Source organism: Cervus elaphus, chromosome 12 (genome assembly GCF_910594005.1).
Source record: "Cervus elaphus chromosome 12, mCerEla1.1, whole genome shotgun sequence".
NCBI lineage: Eukaryota > Metazoa > Chordata > Mammalia > Artiodactyla > Cervidae > Cervus > Cervus elaphus.
This window is the reverse complement of record NC_057826.1, coordinates 45,560,944-45,579,113: the sequence shown is the minus strand read 5'-3', so window position 1 is coordinate 45,579,113 and position 18,170 is coordinate 45,560,944. Positions and strand designations below refer to the sequence as shown.

At 35.7% G+C, this 18,170-nt stretch overlaps 1 protein-coding gene across 5 annotated transcripts in view; it reads right to left on the bottom strand.

Moving 5' to 3' along the window:
• Window positions 1–18,170, bottom strand: part of UNC13C (unc-13 homolog C) — a 647,876-nt gene that overhangs the window by 67,350 nt on the left and 562,356 nt on the right. For all 5 annotated transcript variants that reach the window (XM_043920107.1, XM_043920110.1, XM_043920109.1 and 2 more), the window contains 3 exons: window positions 11,408–11,557; window positions 6,742–6,865; window positions 4,945–5,001 (listed from right to left, as the gene is read on the bottom strand). In XM_043920107.1, the coding sequence (XP_043776042.1) occupies window positions 4,945–5,001; window positions 6,742–6,865; window positions 11,408–11,557 (331 nt within the window). The remainder of the gene's footprint in view (window positions 1–4,944; window positions 5,002–6,741; window positions 6,866–11,407; window positions 11,558–18,170) is intronic.

Below are 18,170 nucleotides of genomic sequence, written 5' to 3'. Positions count from 1 at the left end.
GTTAATTGAATTCAGTTCTGGAGGTTTTTAATATTTTAAATTCAGTTTTCAATATTTTGGGACTGACTTCCATAATAACAATGCATTTTCCTCATGGTTCACTATGAACTCTGTCTTCATCTAAAGTTATTTAGGGAAATGATGGTAGAAAGTTGAGGACAACAGAAAGGAAAACTTGTCTGGAGAAAAATTTTTAAATTCCTAACCCACAGATTGATACAATCTCCCCAGGGCATCCACTATTCTAGTCAACAGCATTCAACAATATTTCCCGAGTGCTTATCATGTGCCAGTACCATTCTAGGTGACTGAGATATATTGTTTCATAAAAGAAAGACTTTTGTCCTCCAGAGCTTAATTTCTAACTTAGATAAGTGCGTCTCTGTGAATCAGAAGGAAAGTCAATATGGGTGAACATAGCTCTGAGAATGCATGGCTTGGTCAAGGGATCAGTGTCTTTGTTCAGTAATAAAAAGCACCTCCTTTTCTATGGGGCACAGCAAGTGGATCATGGACCCTAATTCAGCTGTCATTCACTCCCTTTGTGGGACACTTTCGTGAAATGTACGAATTGTACAGTCACATCCAGTGGTTCATCTTTCTATTCCAGTCCTTATGTTACTCTGTCATTTAGCAGGTGCCATGACTTTCTGAAGATAATTCCTATGTTTTACTCACTTCTGCAGACTTTCAGTGCCTGTCTTGGCAATTATCACCTGCTAGGCACACAATATGTTTTTGGTAACTGAGTTATACTTCAGAATATCTAAAATGATTCCATATGCTTGAATGGAATTACATTCCCTTGAATATTGTTCAAAACTTGGTATAATGCTAGATTCATGGTATATACTTCTGCATCTTTCTCTGATGTGGGGATTTCACCACAAACATATGAGTCCATTTAATATTTTAAAAATAAGGATATTAAATACCCATTGAGACAAAGAATAATGGGAAATTTTTGCCAAATTATAGAGAGAAATGCTTGAAGGCAAGTAAATAAATCTCTCTGGCTTTTTGGTGTGGTCACATTTTTTAATAGATGCTAATAAATAATAAATGTTGGTGCTATAGAAAAATACAATTCTTACAATAAATGATTTTCTGGAATTTAACAAGCTTATGCAAATAAGGTAGTATCTGAAAAAGCCTGTTAATGTGTTACTGCTTGCTTGCAGGAAATTCATTGTCTCAGATGTATTTTTACTAACTGGTTTTGATATTGTATCACCTGTCCATAAAAATGTTATGCCAGATAAATCTGATCCAATAAAATAGTAATAAGTTGGGCATACTTACATTATAAAGTTCCAGGAGATGTAGTATAGAATATGTAAAAATCTGGATAAATCCTTGCTTAATGAATTAATTCTAAATCATAGTCACATGCAGAAAAGAAATTAGTTTCCTTTGTTGTTCTATGTTCCTTGATTCTGTGTTCTTTTAAGTAAGGTAGTCATTTGTTAATATTTCTGTACAGAATTGCTGAATTTACTCATTAATACTGACACTTTACCTGTGGATCCAATCTGCTTTCAAACTAATACAAACAAAAAAGGAAAAGACCCAGGATTTGAAATGAAAACAAAAACATTGGAAGCAACATTCTAGTAAAAACAGTTTTATAAAATTTGCAGTTCTGCCTAGATGAGAACTTAGCCAATATTCTTTAACATAAACTGGACCAATGCTTTCTTAGGTCATTCTCCTGAGGTAATAGAAATGAAAGCAAAAATCAACAAATGGGACCTAATCAAATGTACAAGCTTTTGTACAACAAAGGAAACCATAACAAGACAAAAAGCCTACAGCATGGGAGAAAATATTTGCAACTGATGCAACTGAGAAGAGTTTAATTTCGAAAACATACAAACAGCTCATACAACTCAACAAAAATGGGCAGAAGAAACAGACTTTTATGGTTAGCAAAGGGGAAAGATGACGGGGACGGATAAACTGAGTCTGGGATTTTCATATACACATTACTAAGATAACTGATAGAGACCTACCGTATAACACAGGTAACACTACTCAATAATCCAAGTGGGAAAAGAATTTGAAAAATAATGCATATATGTATAACTGAATCACTTTGCTGTACACTTGAAACTAATACAACATTGTAAATCAACTATATTCCAATATAATCTTTTTAATTTTAAAAAAGATGTAGTACATGTACATGATGCAGCAACATGGATAGACTTAGATATTATGTACTAAGTGAAATAATCTGAAAGACAAAGACCATAAGGTGTCACTTACATGTAGAATTTAAAATATGGCATAAATGAACCTATCTACAAAAGAGACTCACAGAGAACAGACTTGTGTTTGTCCAGGGGGAGGTAGGTAGAGGAAGATGGATTTAGAGTTTGGGGTTAGCACATTCAAACCATTATATAGAGAATAGATAAACAGTAAGGTCCTACTGTATATCACAAGTAAATCTACTCAATATCTTCTGGTAAACACTAATGGTGAAGAATTTTAAAAACAATGTGTGTATATATATAAAACTGAATCATTTTACTATACAGCAGAAATTAGCACAACATAGTAAATCAACTATACTTCAATCAAAAAATGGTAGTTCTATATTTTGGCTACAATTTTAATCTTTTACATAACAATATAGAAGACTTTTGCTCACTAATTCAAATAATAACTAAATGGACGAATAACTTTAAAAACTCAAGGAACAGTAATAGAAAAAATATGTTTTAAAACTAAGTTGTTTTTCTATCATCTGTGAACAACAGGATTCTATTTCTAGTCCTTCGGATTATTTCAGTCTTAATGAATTAATGCTTTTAGGACATTTTATCCATGATATGCTTTTAGTTTATTGTAATCAAGAGAATTCCCTGAACTGAAGAAATTTTGAGGCCACTAAAGGGATATAAGTGCTTGGTTTCTGTGGACTCTGACGTTTCTCAGGTAGCATACATATGCCCCCTGAGGATCCAGTCTCTCTCTCTCTGTGTTCATAAGATTTGAATGGGGTTGACAGCACTCCTCAGCTCAGGTGTGGGTATGTGAATTAAGCCCACTGGCATATGTCATCCCCCAGGCAACGGTGGTTGGCTTGGGAATGGTGATAATATTGCATTAGCACTGATTATGTGCCTGTGAACTTTGCTAGAAATCCCTGCATCAAGGTGGGTGTTCTTTTCTATAAAATTTCAAGTCCAAAAATGTTAGATATAAGCAGAGAACTGTCTTACAAACAGGAAACGAGGATTGTTAAGGCAGTAAGTCAAACAAGGGAAGAACAGAGTTGAAAGAGAGTAAGTGGCTTCTGTAACATTGTTTGACTTCCTAATCAAGCAATGATGGAAGCCAGAGTTAGCCCAGAACTGTAAAATTTCATGGAGCTATAAATTCCTTCCTTGCTTCTGTTAGTCTGGCTTTCCATCACTTGAAACTGAAACAGTTATAGCTGATAAAGCATTCAACTCAGGAAGCTGAAGCTGGAGGAGATGCAGTATCTGTTTCCCGATGTCACACAGATGCTACACTCACTGCCAAGGCCATTTCTTTTGTAATAAGGCACTGTGATGTTTCACTTTTCCAGGTTTTCTATGAGAAACTTCAATGCTGTATAAATCCATTTTTCAAAAGAGGGGATAGAAATCTCAGGGAGGTAATAAGAGGGATCAAGAACACAATAGAGATCCAAGATCCAAAACAAAAGTTTCACAATGACATCTACCTTCTACTTTCCCTTTGAACCACCACCATCACTGAATATTTGTGAGAAACAATCTCAGGTGATGGTTCTGACTTCTAAATGGATTATTGGCTTCTAACTTTTTTTCTGATGAAGGGGACAAAGTAGGTGATATATAACAAGGTACTGCCATTATAGGGCACCTACTTCAACTCAGTAAGCAAATACGCAGTCACATGGATGATCGTTCCCCTGTTGTGTACACACAAAACAGCCCCGATGATATGTAACCCTGAGCTGCCAGCCTGGGGAAGAGGCATGCCCTTTTGCAGTTACCATGCAAAGATAATGAATACATTATCCTCACAACAAATCTATGAACCAAGGGTTAACACTGTCTGTATTTTACAAGTGGCAAATCTGAAAATTAGACATGTTCAGTACTTTGGCCAGTGTCACATATTTGGAAGCAGCTGAGGTAGAACGTGGTCAATATCTGGAACCTACCCCTATGCTACACCACATTCTCATAGGTAGAAATAGAACAAGAACATATATATTTCAACTACAGGTACAATTTTGGCCTATATGTGGTCCATTGATAAATGAATGTATAAAAAAGGTGGTATGTACTTACAATATTATTCAGCCTCTAAAAGGAAGGAACCCTTGTTATATGCTACGACATTGATGAAACTGCAGGACATTATGCTAAGTGCAAAAAGTCTGTTACAGAACAACAATATGTATTTTAACCAGTCAAATTTCTACTCTAGAGAGAAAAAAATCTGAAGTTCTCTAAACAACTGCAAAGTCCTGTGACTCTCAAGCAATAATAAAAGGTAGGATTGTTTATACAGCAAATCCTTGTTATAACGGGGTTGATTATCTTGACAAGCTCAATGTCTGCTTTGATAAGTTTATTTTCCTGCATTAGGTTTCTTGCCTAAAGAGTTCTCTAGATTTTACTGGGTTTCTGTGGAGCACTCTTTGCCTTTCTTCATACAAAGCCAGTTCACTATAAAAATGAAAATATGCTCTCTAATTTATTTCAAAAGCAGTACTCCTGATGCTTCAACACAGTCAAAAATTCCCAGCTGCCCTGCAAATTGGAAAATACAAAAAAATATAGGGTGTGGGGAGAAGAAGAAAGCACAATTCAGTCCCTCCGTTTTACTCTGTGAGATCTCAGACACACATCCTTAGTCCTTCTGTAGTAGATAGCACTACCTTTCACAGACAACTAGTCATTTGTTTATTTTTATTACCTTCAGTTTGGAGAGTTGTCCCAGATCTTTAGCTGCGATGAAAATCATCTGGGGTCCCTAGGAACACACATAGAAAAGGAGAAAGATGACTTGTAAGATCTTTTGTAACAAAGTAGAAATGTAGTTAATAGACAGTGTTCCCTGTTGTACTGATTATGTTTGTGACTTTTATTTCATATGCCCTAAATTGGTCTATTTTACAAATTGGATCTGGACGCCTAGCAGATATCTAGGGTTGTATCTGGCAATACAACTGTCCTCACAAGCATTCCACTTCTGGAAATTTCAGTCCGAGTTACTGCTCTGGCAGCCAGTTTAATGTACAATGTGGATTACATCAGTGAGCTTACCTTTTATTTATTTATATGTAGCAGAGGCAACTCCTTCCCTCCACTCCCCACCCCTTAAAATAAGTTAATGCAAAATTTCAAGATCCAGAGCTGAAGAAGGTGGAGCTGGTCCTCCTGACATGCCATCTAAACTGTCAGAGCCCTGCCTTCTTAATTCCTTCCTCAGCCAGAGGTTTTTCCCTAGCACCTCAAAGCCCTGGGGAGAGCTGTAAAAACATCATAGTAAACACTGGAAGCACTACTAGAATACTCATTAGTAGCCTAGAATGTAAATAAAGTGTGTAAGTAAAGCGACCCAACTTGCAGGTTGCCCTGACAGCCTCCCCTATTGGCCAATTAAGTGAAAGCTACCTGATGTTAAAGAAATGCATTATGTATTATAGGAGAATAAGAGATGTAAGTGTGTATGTTTCTAAGTGTGATCTGGCTACCCATATGTGTAGGTTATGATTATAACACACACTCATGGCATGAGGCAAAAGTCAAAGTAATTTATATTTAACACTGTCTGGTGGCAAATCAACAAACACTAATCTTTGCACATTGGAACACCTTTGCAAGAAAATGTTTTCTATATAATTTCACTGAGTATGCATGATTAATAGTGTCAATATATATTTTAGTTTATAATTACTCATTATTTATATCAGCTTGTCTTTCTCAGTCAAAGAAGAAAAACTGTTCTATAGCAAGTGCTTGTTAGGGTTATTTCTTTCTTTGCTTGGCTCAGGATATGTGAACTGAGTTATGAGTTAGCTGGTGTATGCACTTGATCACTGTCTGACTTCGCTGTCATTGATCCTTCTGGTTCCTTTTTATTTCACTATGTCTGATACAATCATGTTCATCAAATCCACTGAAAGATAACACCTATATTTACCACCAAGTGCAAAGGTGGTTGATAAAAGCAAAAGGTTAAAAAGAAAATTCCAGATAGCAGGGTTAGATTTATCTTCTTAAACTGTAAAACTGTAGGAAGAAACACAGCAAGCATATTCGAGCATATATCTGTTTCTCTGGGGTGAGGTTTGTGTAGATGAGACAGCCCCATAAGTTGGGCTTTGATGAAATATCAAGCAAGTGTGAAGTTTGACTGCTATTTCCACTATTTAAAAATGATTTGTAGTGGGGGTGGTGGAGAGTTGGACTGAGAGTTTGGGACTAGCAGATACAAACTACTATATATAGAATCAATAAACAACAAGGTCCTGTTGTGTAAGACAGGGAAACTATATTCAACATCCTGTAATAAGCCATAATGGAAAATAAAATGGATTCATATAAGGAAATGTCATTGGAATGATCCTTGCTAAGCCATTGTATACCAAACCCTTTTCCCCAAAATGAATTTAAGTACTATTTCATCTGGATCAAAACCACTCATTGAAACAAAAACCAATCAGATGGGTTATTGGAAGTACAATCAAACATGAGTTTGAATACTTACTGTTTGATCCGTCAGAGGAGGGAGAACAATTTGTTTTTCTATTTTGTTAAGAACTAGCTTCCATAACTCTTTCAATACTCGCTTCAGGACTGTTTTCTCACAGATCTTTGCTGAGAGACTTAATCTGAAATAAAATACATAATCGCTTAGGAGTCTCTCATTGAGGTATCACCTTATTTTACTGATCACATTTTTCAGGGCTGAGATTCAGATACCTGAATGATACCTTTATAATTTTCAGATGATAAACTTACTGGAAAAAAATACATAATATCTAAAATCCATTTCATCATATTTTGTATAATTCATTGTTCGGTAGAAAATTAATTCAGAGTATTTCTTCTCTTAAATTGCTTCCCAAATTGACATCAAGGCTCCCAAAGTACATGATTTTTTCCTGCATTCCAGGGTTGTTTTCACTACACGCCCCATGTTCATGGTACAGGCCAAATACCAAAGAAGCACATTTTCGTCACTAACTGGCATTGGATCTGCACAATGACATGGCAAACATGGATATGATTCACTCAAAAGCAAAATTTACTGCTATTTTTTTCCAATTTTCTTGAGATATTGATATATAATATTGTGTAAGTTCAAGGAGCACAAGATAATCATTTGATAAATGTACATATTGTGAAATGATCACTACAGTAAGTTTAGCTAACATCTATCACACCTCACAGAGTTATATTTGTTTGGCTTGTAGTAAGAACTTTTACTATCCACCCTTAGCAATTTTCAAATACATGATATAGTATAGTTTCCTATAAATACTGTACTATATATACATTCTATCTATTACATCCTCAGGACTTACCTTACTGGAAGTTTGTATCCTTAGGCTTTACTCATTCCCAACAAACACAAATTTGTTCTCTGAGTTCAGATTTTCTAGATTCCCAATTCACCAACTGTGATAGGCTTAAAGTATTTACCAATTCTTCTCATGGTGAGATAATGATGGTAACGTCACTGAACATTTATATAGCACTTTAGTTTAGAAACCTCTTCTGCAGATATTTCTGGGATTAGTATATCCATTTCAGAAATCAAACACCAGCTCAGAGAGGTTTGAGGGACTTGTCTAAGGAAGTGAAGTTAGTGAGTGACGGCTGAGATTTAGTAAGTTGTCCAACGGCCCATGCTACCCTTGGTAAACGCACTTGTGCATGAAGGCCCAGCAGTACCTGAAGGCACAGTGCTGCACAAAGATTTATGGAAAGTACTGTAACTTCCATAACTTGACACTGAACTCTGAGACTCTTCTAATAAAAGTTTATCAAACCTGTTGTACAGAGTGCCAGAGTTGGATCATATATTTCAGGGTAGCCTAATGAACTTTCTATAGTGCTACTAAGTACTCTGAATGGTTGGATGCAGAAATTACAAACTGGGATCTGATAGAGACAGAACTGACTTTTAAATATTTAAATATATAATTAATACTAACACTTAAGGAGTTAATATTTAAATGCATGTGATGTTTGAGAAGCAAAGGAAGAGATTTCCCAAACTCATTTTCACATAGAAGTATCTTTCCTGACACTGCTGTGTGTAGAACCTAGTATATAAAAATACATTAAAGTGACCTACCCTGGAAGAAGGGGAGAGCTGGGGGCCCTGGAGGCATAGCTGTGGAACTCTGTAGCCCCACAAGTTTGGAACCCATTGTTCAGAGGCAGTAGTTCTAGCTTGCTAGTAGACGGATGGATATTCACTATATGGACACGGGGTAGAAACCAGATGATATGTCATGAAAAAATAACAGAACCTATCCTCAGAGAAATTCTTTGGATGATTTGAGAGACAACAAATGTGCCAATTTTGCAACAGCTGTGTCATTTCCATTTGCTAAAGGTCTGAGTTTAAAAACTGATCTTGTTTTTATGGTCAGCTCACGTACTTGGTGTGCTATCTAACCCTGTTTAAACTGGACTTGAACCAATAGGAATAAAATTGTTGACATGTTTGCAGCTCTGCATGGGATTTCTATTAGCTGGAAATGGCCTTTATAGCTTGTTTTATAGAGTAGTGAGGTCTTAGTGGAGAAAATTAAGCATAAAGAAATACAGTGTTGTATAATATTTAGGGAGGCTACACAAAGAGAGTCTGTACATTTATAATATAACACAGTTTTTAAGGGGATCATCTCAAAACCACCTTGGAGACTTTTGACCTTAATCATTCATTTTAAATAACAAAAAATAGAGGGGAAATCTAGCAATTGCTTCCTTAATTTAGTCAGAGTTAATCAACTTGGTAATGTAAGCTGAACACATATATTTTGGAACCTGAACTATTTTGACTGATCACAGAACCACTTAACCAGACAATTTTCAAATGTTATGTATACTTGCTGATAAGAGAGATACCTTGCCATACAGTTGACCATATTTTCATAAAAATGTATCCAGCTGTTTTTCCCTTCCCTTGGCATTCCCATCTCCCATTTTCATACATCCAAACCATATCTGCCTTTAAAGAAGACCTAACACAAATGATATTTCTGCTGATCATCTGAATAGGAGACTACTGTATTACCCCTTATTGCATTTATCTGCTATACTTTTCTTTTTCTCTTTCTAAACTGTTAGTTCCTTGAGAACAGAATTGGTATGACTTTTAAAAGGGTCCCCTAATAAGTAGATTTATGGTTATACATTCTGTATTAGCCCCCACATTTCCAAGCTCTCCATGCCTATCTCTTCCTCAAATTTTAAGATCATAGATTATTAAAGTTCACTGACGTTTTTCTATTTCTATAGTCTCTTTCTACTAAGAATGTGAGGAGATTACATATGATGATATAATAAAGTATAATCAGGTATAGAAGAGACTTTTAAGACTGACTAAAACAATAATTGAAACCTAGTTTATGTATTAGCTGTTTTATGGATGCTGAAATAGATTCAGGGTCCCTTAACTAGTAGAATACTGGAGTGGATTTCCATTTCCTTCTCCAGGGGATCTTCCCTACTGAGGGATCAAAGCTGCAACTCTTGTGTCTCCTGTATTGACAGGCAGATTCTTTATCACTAAAGCACCTAGGAAAGCCCTAGCAGGTAACAGTAGTAGGATAATTTAAAACTTTCTGTATGTTTCACAACTCTTGGTTACAGCATATGCAAAAATAAATAGTTCTGCCAGTGATAAATAATGTACCTCTAAACTGCTGACTGGAAATCTCTAAACAGAAGGCATTCTGGTAGGAGTTTTAAGAGGCTCAGGATTGCTTTATCCTGTTCTCCACTCACCATCACAGTCACAACTAAATGGTAGTTGTGAATCAATTATGTCTCATCCACAGAAAACAGTCATGACAAAAATTTCAAGGAGTTGTTAAGAAATTAGGTGATAAGAGTAAAAGTGTCTATTAAGAACCTAAAGATATGAAGATGGCTTTTTCTCTTTCTTCCTTTTCTTTCCCTCCTTTCTTCTATTTTTTTCTACACCACTTGCCTACCTATTTCTCGCTAAGCCACCTAATTACCTATTCACCTCTCTTCTGTATATTTCTTCATAGCAAACAGAAAATAAGATTTTTTCTACCAAACACTAAAATTAAAGTGATAAGAACATTAGCCTTACTTATGCAGTAAGGTTATAAGCAAAGGGAAATGGAATTGAAGTAGAAGTTATTAATACATAGAAAAGGTTCTGACTCATAGGGTCGCAAAGAGTCGGACATGACTGAGCGACTGAACTGAATTCCTTCTTTGCTGTCCTTATCTTTAACAAAAGGTAATGTATCCTTCTTATTTATCTTGGTTTCATTGGTATTAATTAATTTGTCACAACAATATTAAATGAGGTAATACATGTAAAGTAGTAGATATTACACTGATCCCTTGGTAGGCATTCAAAATTATGTTCTTTTCTACTTTCAGTTCTGGTTTCAAGTATCACTGTTGAAGAAATCATACCCCTTGTTGTTTTGGATCAATGGTTTCCAATTTTGGACACATCTGAAAACACAGGTACCTACTCCAAACTTACAAAATTAGAACTTCTAAGAGGAGGGACCAAATAGAAAGAGAAACAAGCCAACCTTTTCAGTTAAGAACACTATCTTAGTTGGTCATGAAGGCCTCCTTTCCCACCCATTCCCACCACTACTGAACTGAAATCTCCATGGTATCAAGTACTTTGACTCTCCATCATCACTGTCCGTGTCTAGATTATAGAGTTTGATGCAGATGGACACTAAGTAAATAGTTGCTTAAGGTGGGACGAGGCAGTAATCAACTCGTCTCTGAGCTGAATTAATTCTAGTCACATTTGTGCTATTATCTTCTTCAGCAGGTTTCCGACATGAACTTGGATATTCTGGACTCACTTCTATCTATCTCCATGTCCAAATGTTATCTGAGAAGCGTGAAAATCCTAATCTCTCTGTGCCTCAGAATAGCAGCCTCCTTAGTTACCAACACTTATTTCCTCTCCATTTTTCCTCTGTACATAGTCATTCCTTCTATTTTCCCATCTAGTAATGAATTAAGTGTTATGCTTTTTTTTTTTTTTAATGAATTGATCTACTTCTGTAGAAGCCCTTTAAAACTGTCCTACATAGAGGAAAACTATTTCTGCCCCCCGCCCCCACCTCAAATCCACATCTGCTGAACTTAGGGCAGTGAATAAAGAGAAAATTGAGTAGAATACTTACGTTTTGTCCAAGAAGTCCATGAGAGGCCTTAATACAATCTCTGCATCCATTGCTGCACTGTTCTTATTAGATGTAGTATTTCCATTTGCTCTCATTTGATTTAGTTCAAAACTCATTTGTTTTATGCACCCTTCAATGATAAGCTGGAAACTGAAAATAAAGAATATAAATTATGGAATAAAAGCAAATAATTATGGTTTCCTTTGCCTGTGTCTGTTAAATTCATCCCAGGGAGTTTGATTTATTTCCAATGGCATGATTTCCTTTGCTCATTAGTTTTCAAGCTTATTGTTCAGCTGCAAAGTTTTTTGTTGCAATGAAAACTTATTTGGAACCCTCATATGTAAAGAAGATAAGAAAGATGCTTTTCGGGTTGAATTAATTTGAATGGGGGATCATTTGATCCCCATCTCTCCCAGTAACAGCTGAATTTCTCGAAACATTGTTTTAAATGACATTTTCTTACTGACTTTTAACAGTTGGTTACTCCTTCTTCAGTTAGCCTCTGGGACTCAAACCCTCTTGGCTTTCCTCCAACCGCAATGACTGCTCCTCTTCCATTATCTGGCCTCTACCTCTAGCCTGGCTTAGCATATTAAAACACAGAATGCCTGGGTAGTTTTAATTTCAGGTAGTGAATTTTTTTTTTAGTGTAAGTATGCCCCACGTAATATTTGGGGCATATTTATACTAAAGATTGTCTATTTTTAATATGGAGTTCAAATTAATTTGACATATGCTATATTTTATCTGTCAACCCTACGTTGGCAAGCCAACTTCTAGGCTCAGTCCAGTATTAACAAACATTACCTGTATGAGAGGAGACAAGTTGTCAAGGTAAACAAACTGGAAAGTGGGCTTGGATAAATCAAGGCATAGCTTAAATAAAAGCACTTAGTTTGCACCTAGGATATTTCATAATCTATGAACACTTTGAAGTAAAACTAGACAAAATCATCCTTAAATTTTACTACCACAAGAAAATTAATCATTTACTTAACATTTAAAGTATGAGAGATAGAAATTTAAAACAACCTTTGGCTCTATAGAGAAAGTACTATAAAGGAATGATGAAAGAATGATTAAAAGTAATAAAAAGCAAAGTTTACCCCTTTTACCTTTTGTATAATGATTTAACTAAACATTTAATGAAGAGAACTTAAGCTAAATATCCTGAAACCAGAAAAGCTGCTTATAAACAGCTTGTAGGACAAACTCATCTTTGTAGCAAAATATAAGATTTATAAGTAGAGGTGACAAGCCTAACAAGGCTGGTGATAGCTGGTTGTCCAAGAAAAGGATGTTAGTTCAACTTTAAAAATTACCAAAAAGTTATACATTTTAATGTATTTTTAAATGTTAATCTAAAAAGGTATAGCTTTTTAGAAACCTTATCGAAAGAGTAAATAAACACCTTAGTTAGCTTAAAAGCAGCCACCAAGTACAGGAAGCATAGAGAGTCTCAAACCCAAGGAGAAATAGGCCGAGACACATACTAATCAAACTAATAAAAATTATATTCAAAGAAAAAATATTAAAAGCAGCAAATGAAAAGTAACAAATAACATACAAGCGACTCCCCATAAGGTTATCAACTGATTTCTCAGCAGAAACTCTTCAGGCCTTAGGGAGTGGCAGAATATATTTGAAGTTATGAAATGGAAAAACCTACAACCTAGATTACTCTACCCAGCAAGTATCTCATTCAGATTTGATGGAGAAATTAGAAGCTTTAGAGAGAAGCAAAAGCTTAAAAGAACTCAGTACCACCAAAAGAGCCTTACAACAAATGCTGAAGGAACTTCTCTAGGTGGGAAACATAAGAGAAGAAAAAGACCTACAAAAACAGACCCAAAACGATTAAGAAAATGGTAATAGGAACATATGTATCAGGCTTCCCTGGTGGCTCAGACAGTAAAGAATCTGCCTGCAATGCGGGAGACCTGTGTTCAGTCGTGGGTTGGGAAGATCCCCTGGGAGGACAGCATGGTAACCCGCTCCATTCTACTTGCCCGGAGAATCCCCATGGACAGAGGAGCCTGGCAGGCTGCAGTCCATGGGGTTGCAAAGAGTCGGACATGACTAAGCGTGCATGTGAATAATTACCTGATATAAACAGTTTCTAATCAAAAGACACAGACTGGCTGGATGGGTTAAAAAACAAGACCTAGATATAAATGCTGTCTATAAAGAGACCCACTTCAGACCTAGAGACACATAAAGACTGAAAGTGAGGGATTGGAAAAAGATATTTCATACAAATGGAAATAAAAAGAAAGCAGAGTAGTAATACTTATATCAGACAAAATAGACCTTAAAATAAAGACTGTTACAAGGGACAAGGAAGGACACTACATAGTGGTCAAGGGATCAATCCAAGAAGAAGATATAATAAATATTTATGCACCTAACACAGGAGCACCTCAATACATTAAAGGAAATGCTAACAGTCATAAAAGGGGGACTCAACAGCAAACCAATAATAGTGGGGAAATTTAACACCCCACTTATACCAATGGACAGATCATCCAGACAGAAAATTAATAAGTAAACACAAGCTTTAAATGACACATTAGATCAGACAAGACACAACTGAAATATATAGGACACTCCACCTGAAAGCAGCAGAATACACTTTATTCTCAAGTGCACATGGAACATTCTCCAGGATACATCACATCTTGAGTCACAAATCAAGTCTTGATAAATGTAAGAAATTTGAAATCACAACAAGCATCTTCTCCAACCACAATACTATGAGATTAGACATCAGTTACAAGAAAAAACTGTAAAAAGTACAAACACATGGAGGCTAGCTAATATGCTACTAAATAATCAAGAGATCACTGAGGAAATCAAGATACATAGAAACAAATGACAATGAAAACATGATGACCCAAAACCTATGGGATGCAGCAAATGCTTTTCTAAGAGGGAAGTTTATAGCAATACAATCCTACCTTAAGAAATGAGAAAAATCTCAAACAACCTAACCTTACACCTAAAGCAACTAGAGAAAGAACAAGCAGCAAAATGCTAAGTTAGCAGAAGGAAAGAAATCATAAAATTCAGGCCAGAAGTAAAACAGAAATGAAAACAATAGCAAAGATCAATAAAACTAAAAACTGGTTCTTTGATAAGCAAAACTGATAAACCTTTAGCCAGACTCATCAGGAAAATAGGGAGAGGCCTCAAATCCATAAAATTATCGGGCTGGCCAAGAAGTTTGTTCTAGTTTTTCCATTACATCTTACAGAAAAAAACCCAAACACATATTTTGGCCAACCCAATAGAAATGAAAAAGGAGAAATTACAAATTGATACCATAGAAATACAGAGGATAGTAAGACTACTACAAGCAACTGTATGCCAATAAAATGGAAGAAATGGACAGATTTTTAGAAAGGCACAGCCCTCCAAGACTGAACCAGGAAGAAACAGAAAATGTGAACAGAACAATCACCAGCAATGAAACTGAAACTGATTAAAAATCTTCCAGCAAACAAAAGTTCAGGAACAGATAGCTTCACAGGTAAACTTTATCAAACATTTAGAGAAGAGCTAACAACCATCCTTCTCAAACTCTTCCGGAAAAAAAAAAAAAAACAACAGAAAAAAACTTCTGAGGGAGGAACACTCCCAAGCTCATTCTATGAGGCCACCATCACCCTGATACCAAAACTAGACAAAGATATCACACATCCACATCCACAAAAATTACAGACCAGTATCACTGATGAACACAGAAGCAAAAATCCCCAACAAAGTACTAGCAAACAGAATCCAATAACACACAAAAGTATCATACACCATGATCAAGTGGGATTTATCCCAGGGATGCAAGGATTCTGCAACATACACAAACCAATCAGTGTGATACACCACACTAACCAATATAGGAATAAAAACTATATGATAATCTCAATAGATGCAGGAAAAGCTTTTGACAAAATTAAACACCCATTTACAATTAAAAAGCTCTTCAGAAAGTAGGCATAGAGGGAACTTACCTTAACATAATAAAGGCCATATTTGACAAACCCACAGCTATTAATAACAATACACTCAATGGTGAAAAACTGAAAGCATTTCCTCTAAGATAAGGAATAAGACAAGGATGTCCATTCTTGCCACTATTATTCAACATAAGTTTGGAAGTCCTAGCCATGGCGATCAGAGGAGAAAAACAATCCAAATTGAAAGAGAAGTAAAACTGTCACTGTCTGCAGATGACATAATACTATACATAAAGAATCCTAAAGAGGCCACCAGAAATCTACTGGTACTAATCAATGAATTTGATGAAGTTGTAGGATACAAAATTAATACACAGAAATCTCTTGCATTCCTATACACTAGCAAAAAAGATCAGGGAGAGAAAATAAGGTAACAATCCAATTTACCATTGAAACAACAACAAAATAAAATACCTAGGAATAAACCTACCTAAGGAGGCAAAAGATATGTACTCAGAAAACTATAAGATACTGATGAAAGAAAGAAAGACCACACAGACAGATGGAGACATATACCATATTCTTGGATCAGAAGAATCAATATTGTGAAAACAACTATATTATCCGAAGTAATCTATAGATTCAAAGCAATCTCCAGATTCAAAGCAATCTCTATCAAGTTACCAATAGCATTTTTCACAGAATTAGAACAAAAAATTTTCCAATTTGTATGGCAACACAAAAGACCCCAAATAGCCAAAAGCAACTGTGAGAAAGAAAAACGGAGTTGGAGGAATCAGGCTCCCTGACTTCAGACTATACTACAAAGCTACAGTAATCAAGACAGTATGGTACTGCACGAGCACACACACACACACACACACACACACACACACAGAGAAATACAAATCAATGGAACAGGACAGAAAGCCCAAAGATAAACCCTCACACCTATGGTCACCTAATCTATGACAAAGGAGGAGAATAGACAATGTATATACATTGTATACAATGGAGAATATACAATGGAGAAAAGTCAGTCACTTCAATAAGTGGTGCTGGGAAAACTGCAGAGCTACAGGTAAAAGAATGAAATCAGAACACTCCATAACACCATACACAAAAATAACCTCAAGTGGATTAAAGACCTAAATGTAAAGCCAGACACTTAAAATCTCTAACAGGAAAACATAGGCAGAATACTCTTTGACATAAATCACAGCAAAATTTTTTTGACCCACTTCCTAATGAAAATAAAAACAAAAATAAACAAATGGCACCTAAGTAAACTTAAAAGCTTTTGCACAGCAAAGAAAACCATAAATAAGACAAAAAGACACCCTCAGAATGGGAGAAAATATATGAAGCAACTGACAAGGGATTAATCTCCAAAATATACAAACAGCTCTTGCAGCTCAATATAAAAACAAAGAACACCATCAAAAAATGGGTAGAAGACCTAAACAGACATTTCTCCAAAGAAAACATACAGATGGACAACAGGCATATGAAAAGATGCTCAGCATCACTAGTTATCAGACAAGTGCAAATCAAAACTATTATCTCACACTGGTCAGAATGGCCATCAAAAAATTTACAAACAATAAATGCTGGAGAGGGTGTGGAGAAAAGGGAACCCTTCTAAACTACTGGTGGGAATGTAAACTGATACAATCATTATGGAGAAGACTATGGAGGTTCCTCAAAAAATTAAAAATAGAACTACTATATGACCCAGCAATCCCACTCCTAGGCATATATCTGGAAAGAACCATAATTTCAAAAGATATATGCACCCCAATGTTCACTGCAGCACTACAATAGCCAGGACATGAAAGCAAGCTAAGTTTCCATCAACAGAAGAATGGATGAAGAAGATGTGGCATATATATATATGTGGCATAAGATGTGGTATATATATATATGTGTGTGTGTGTATGTGTGTGTGTGTGTGTATGGCTGAGATATATATAACTCAGCCATAAAAAGGAATGGAATTGTGTCATTTGTAGAGACATGATGGATCTAGAGACTGCCAGACAGAGTGAAGTCAGAAGGAGAAAAGGAAAAAAAGGAAAATTTTGTAGTAACGCATTATGTGGAATCTAGAAAAATGGTACTGATGAACCTATTTGAAAAGCAGAAACAGAGACATAGACCTAGAGAACAAACATATAGAACACCAAAGGTGGCATGGAGGGACTGGACTGAATTGGGAGATCAAAATTGACATGTATGCACTACCATATATAAAATAGATAACTAATGAGAACCTACTGTATAGCACAGGGTACTCAATGCTCTGTGGTAACCTCAATGGGAAGGAAATCCAAAACGGGAGGGATATATGTATACTTACAGCAGGTTCACTTTGCTGTTTGGCATAAATTAACACAACATTGTAAAGCAACTATAATAATTTTTTTTACAAAAGCATTCAAGCTCAACAATTACTTTATCTTAATATCAACAAAAGCAAAATCAACCCCAAGGTGTTACACTGGACTAATCTATTAACCAATAGAAGCAATAATATTAATATGAGTAACAAGAAATATTTCTCCTTGCACAATCTACATAAGTAACTAATATTATACTGATAGTTAACAGCAAATAAGAAGAGGTGGCAAGAATACACAGAAGAACTATATAAAAAAGGTCTTAATGACCTGGATAACCATGATAGTATGATCACTCATCTAGAGCCAGACATCCTGGAGAGTGAAGTCAAGTGGTCCTTAGGAAGCATTACTACAAACAAAGCTAGTGGAGTTGATGGAATTCCAGCTGAGCTATTTCAAATCCTA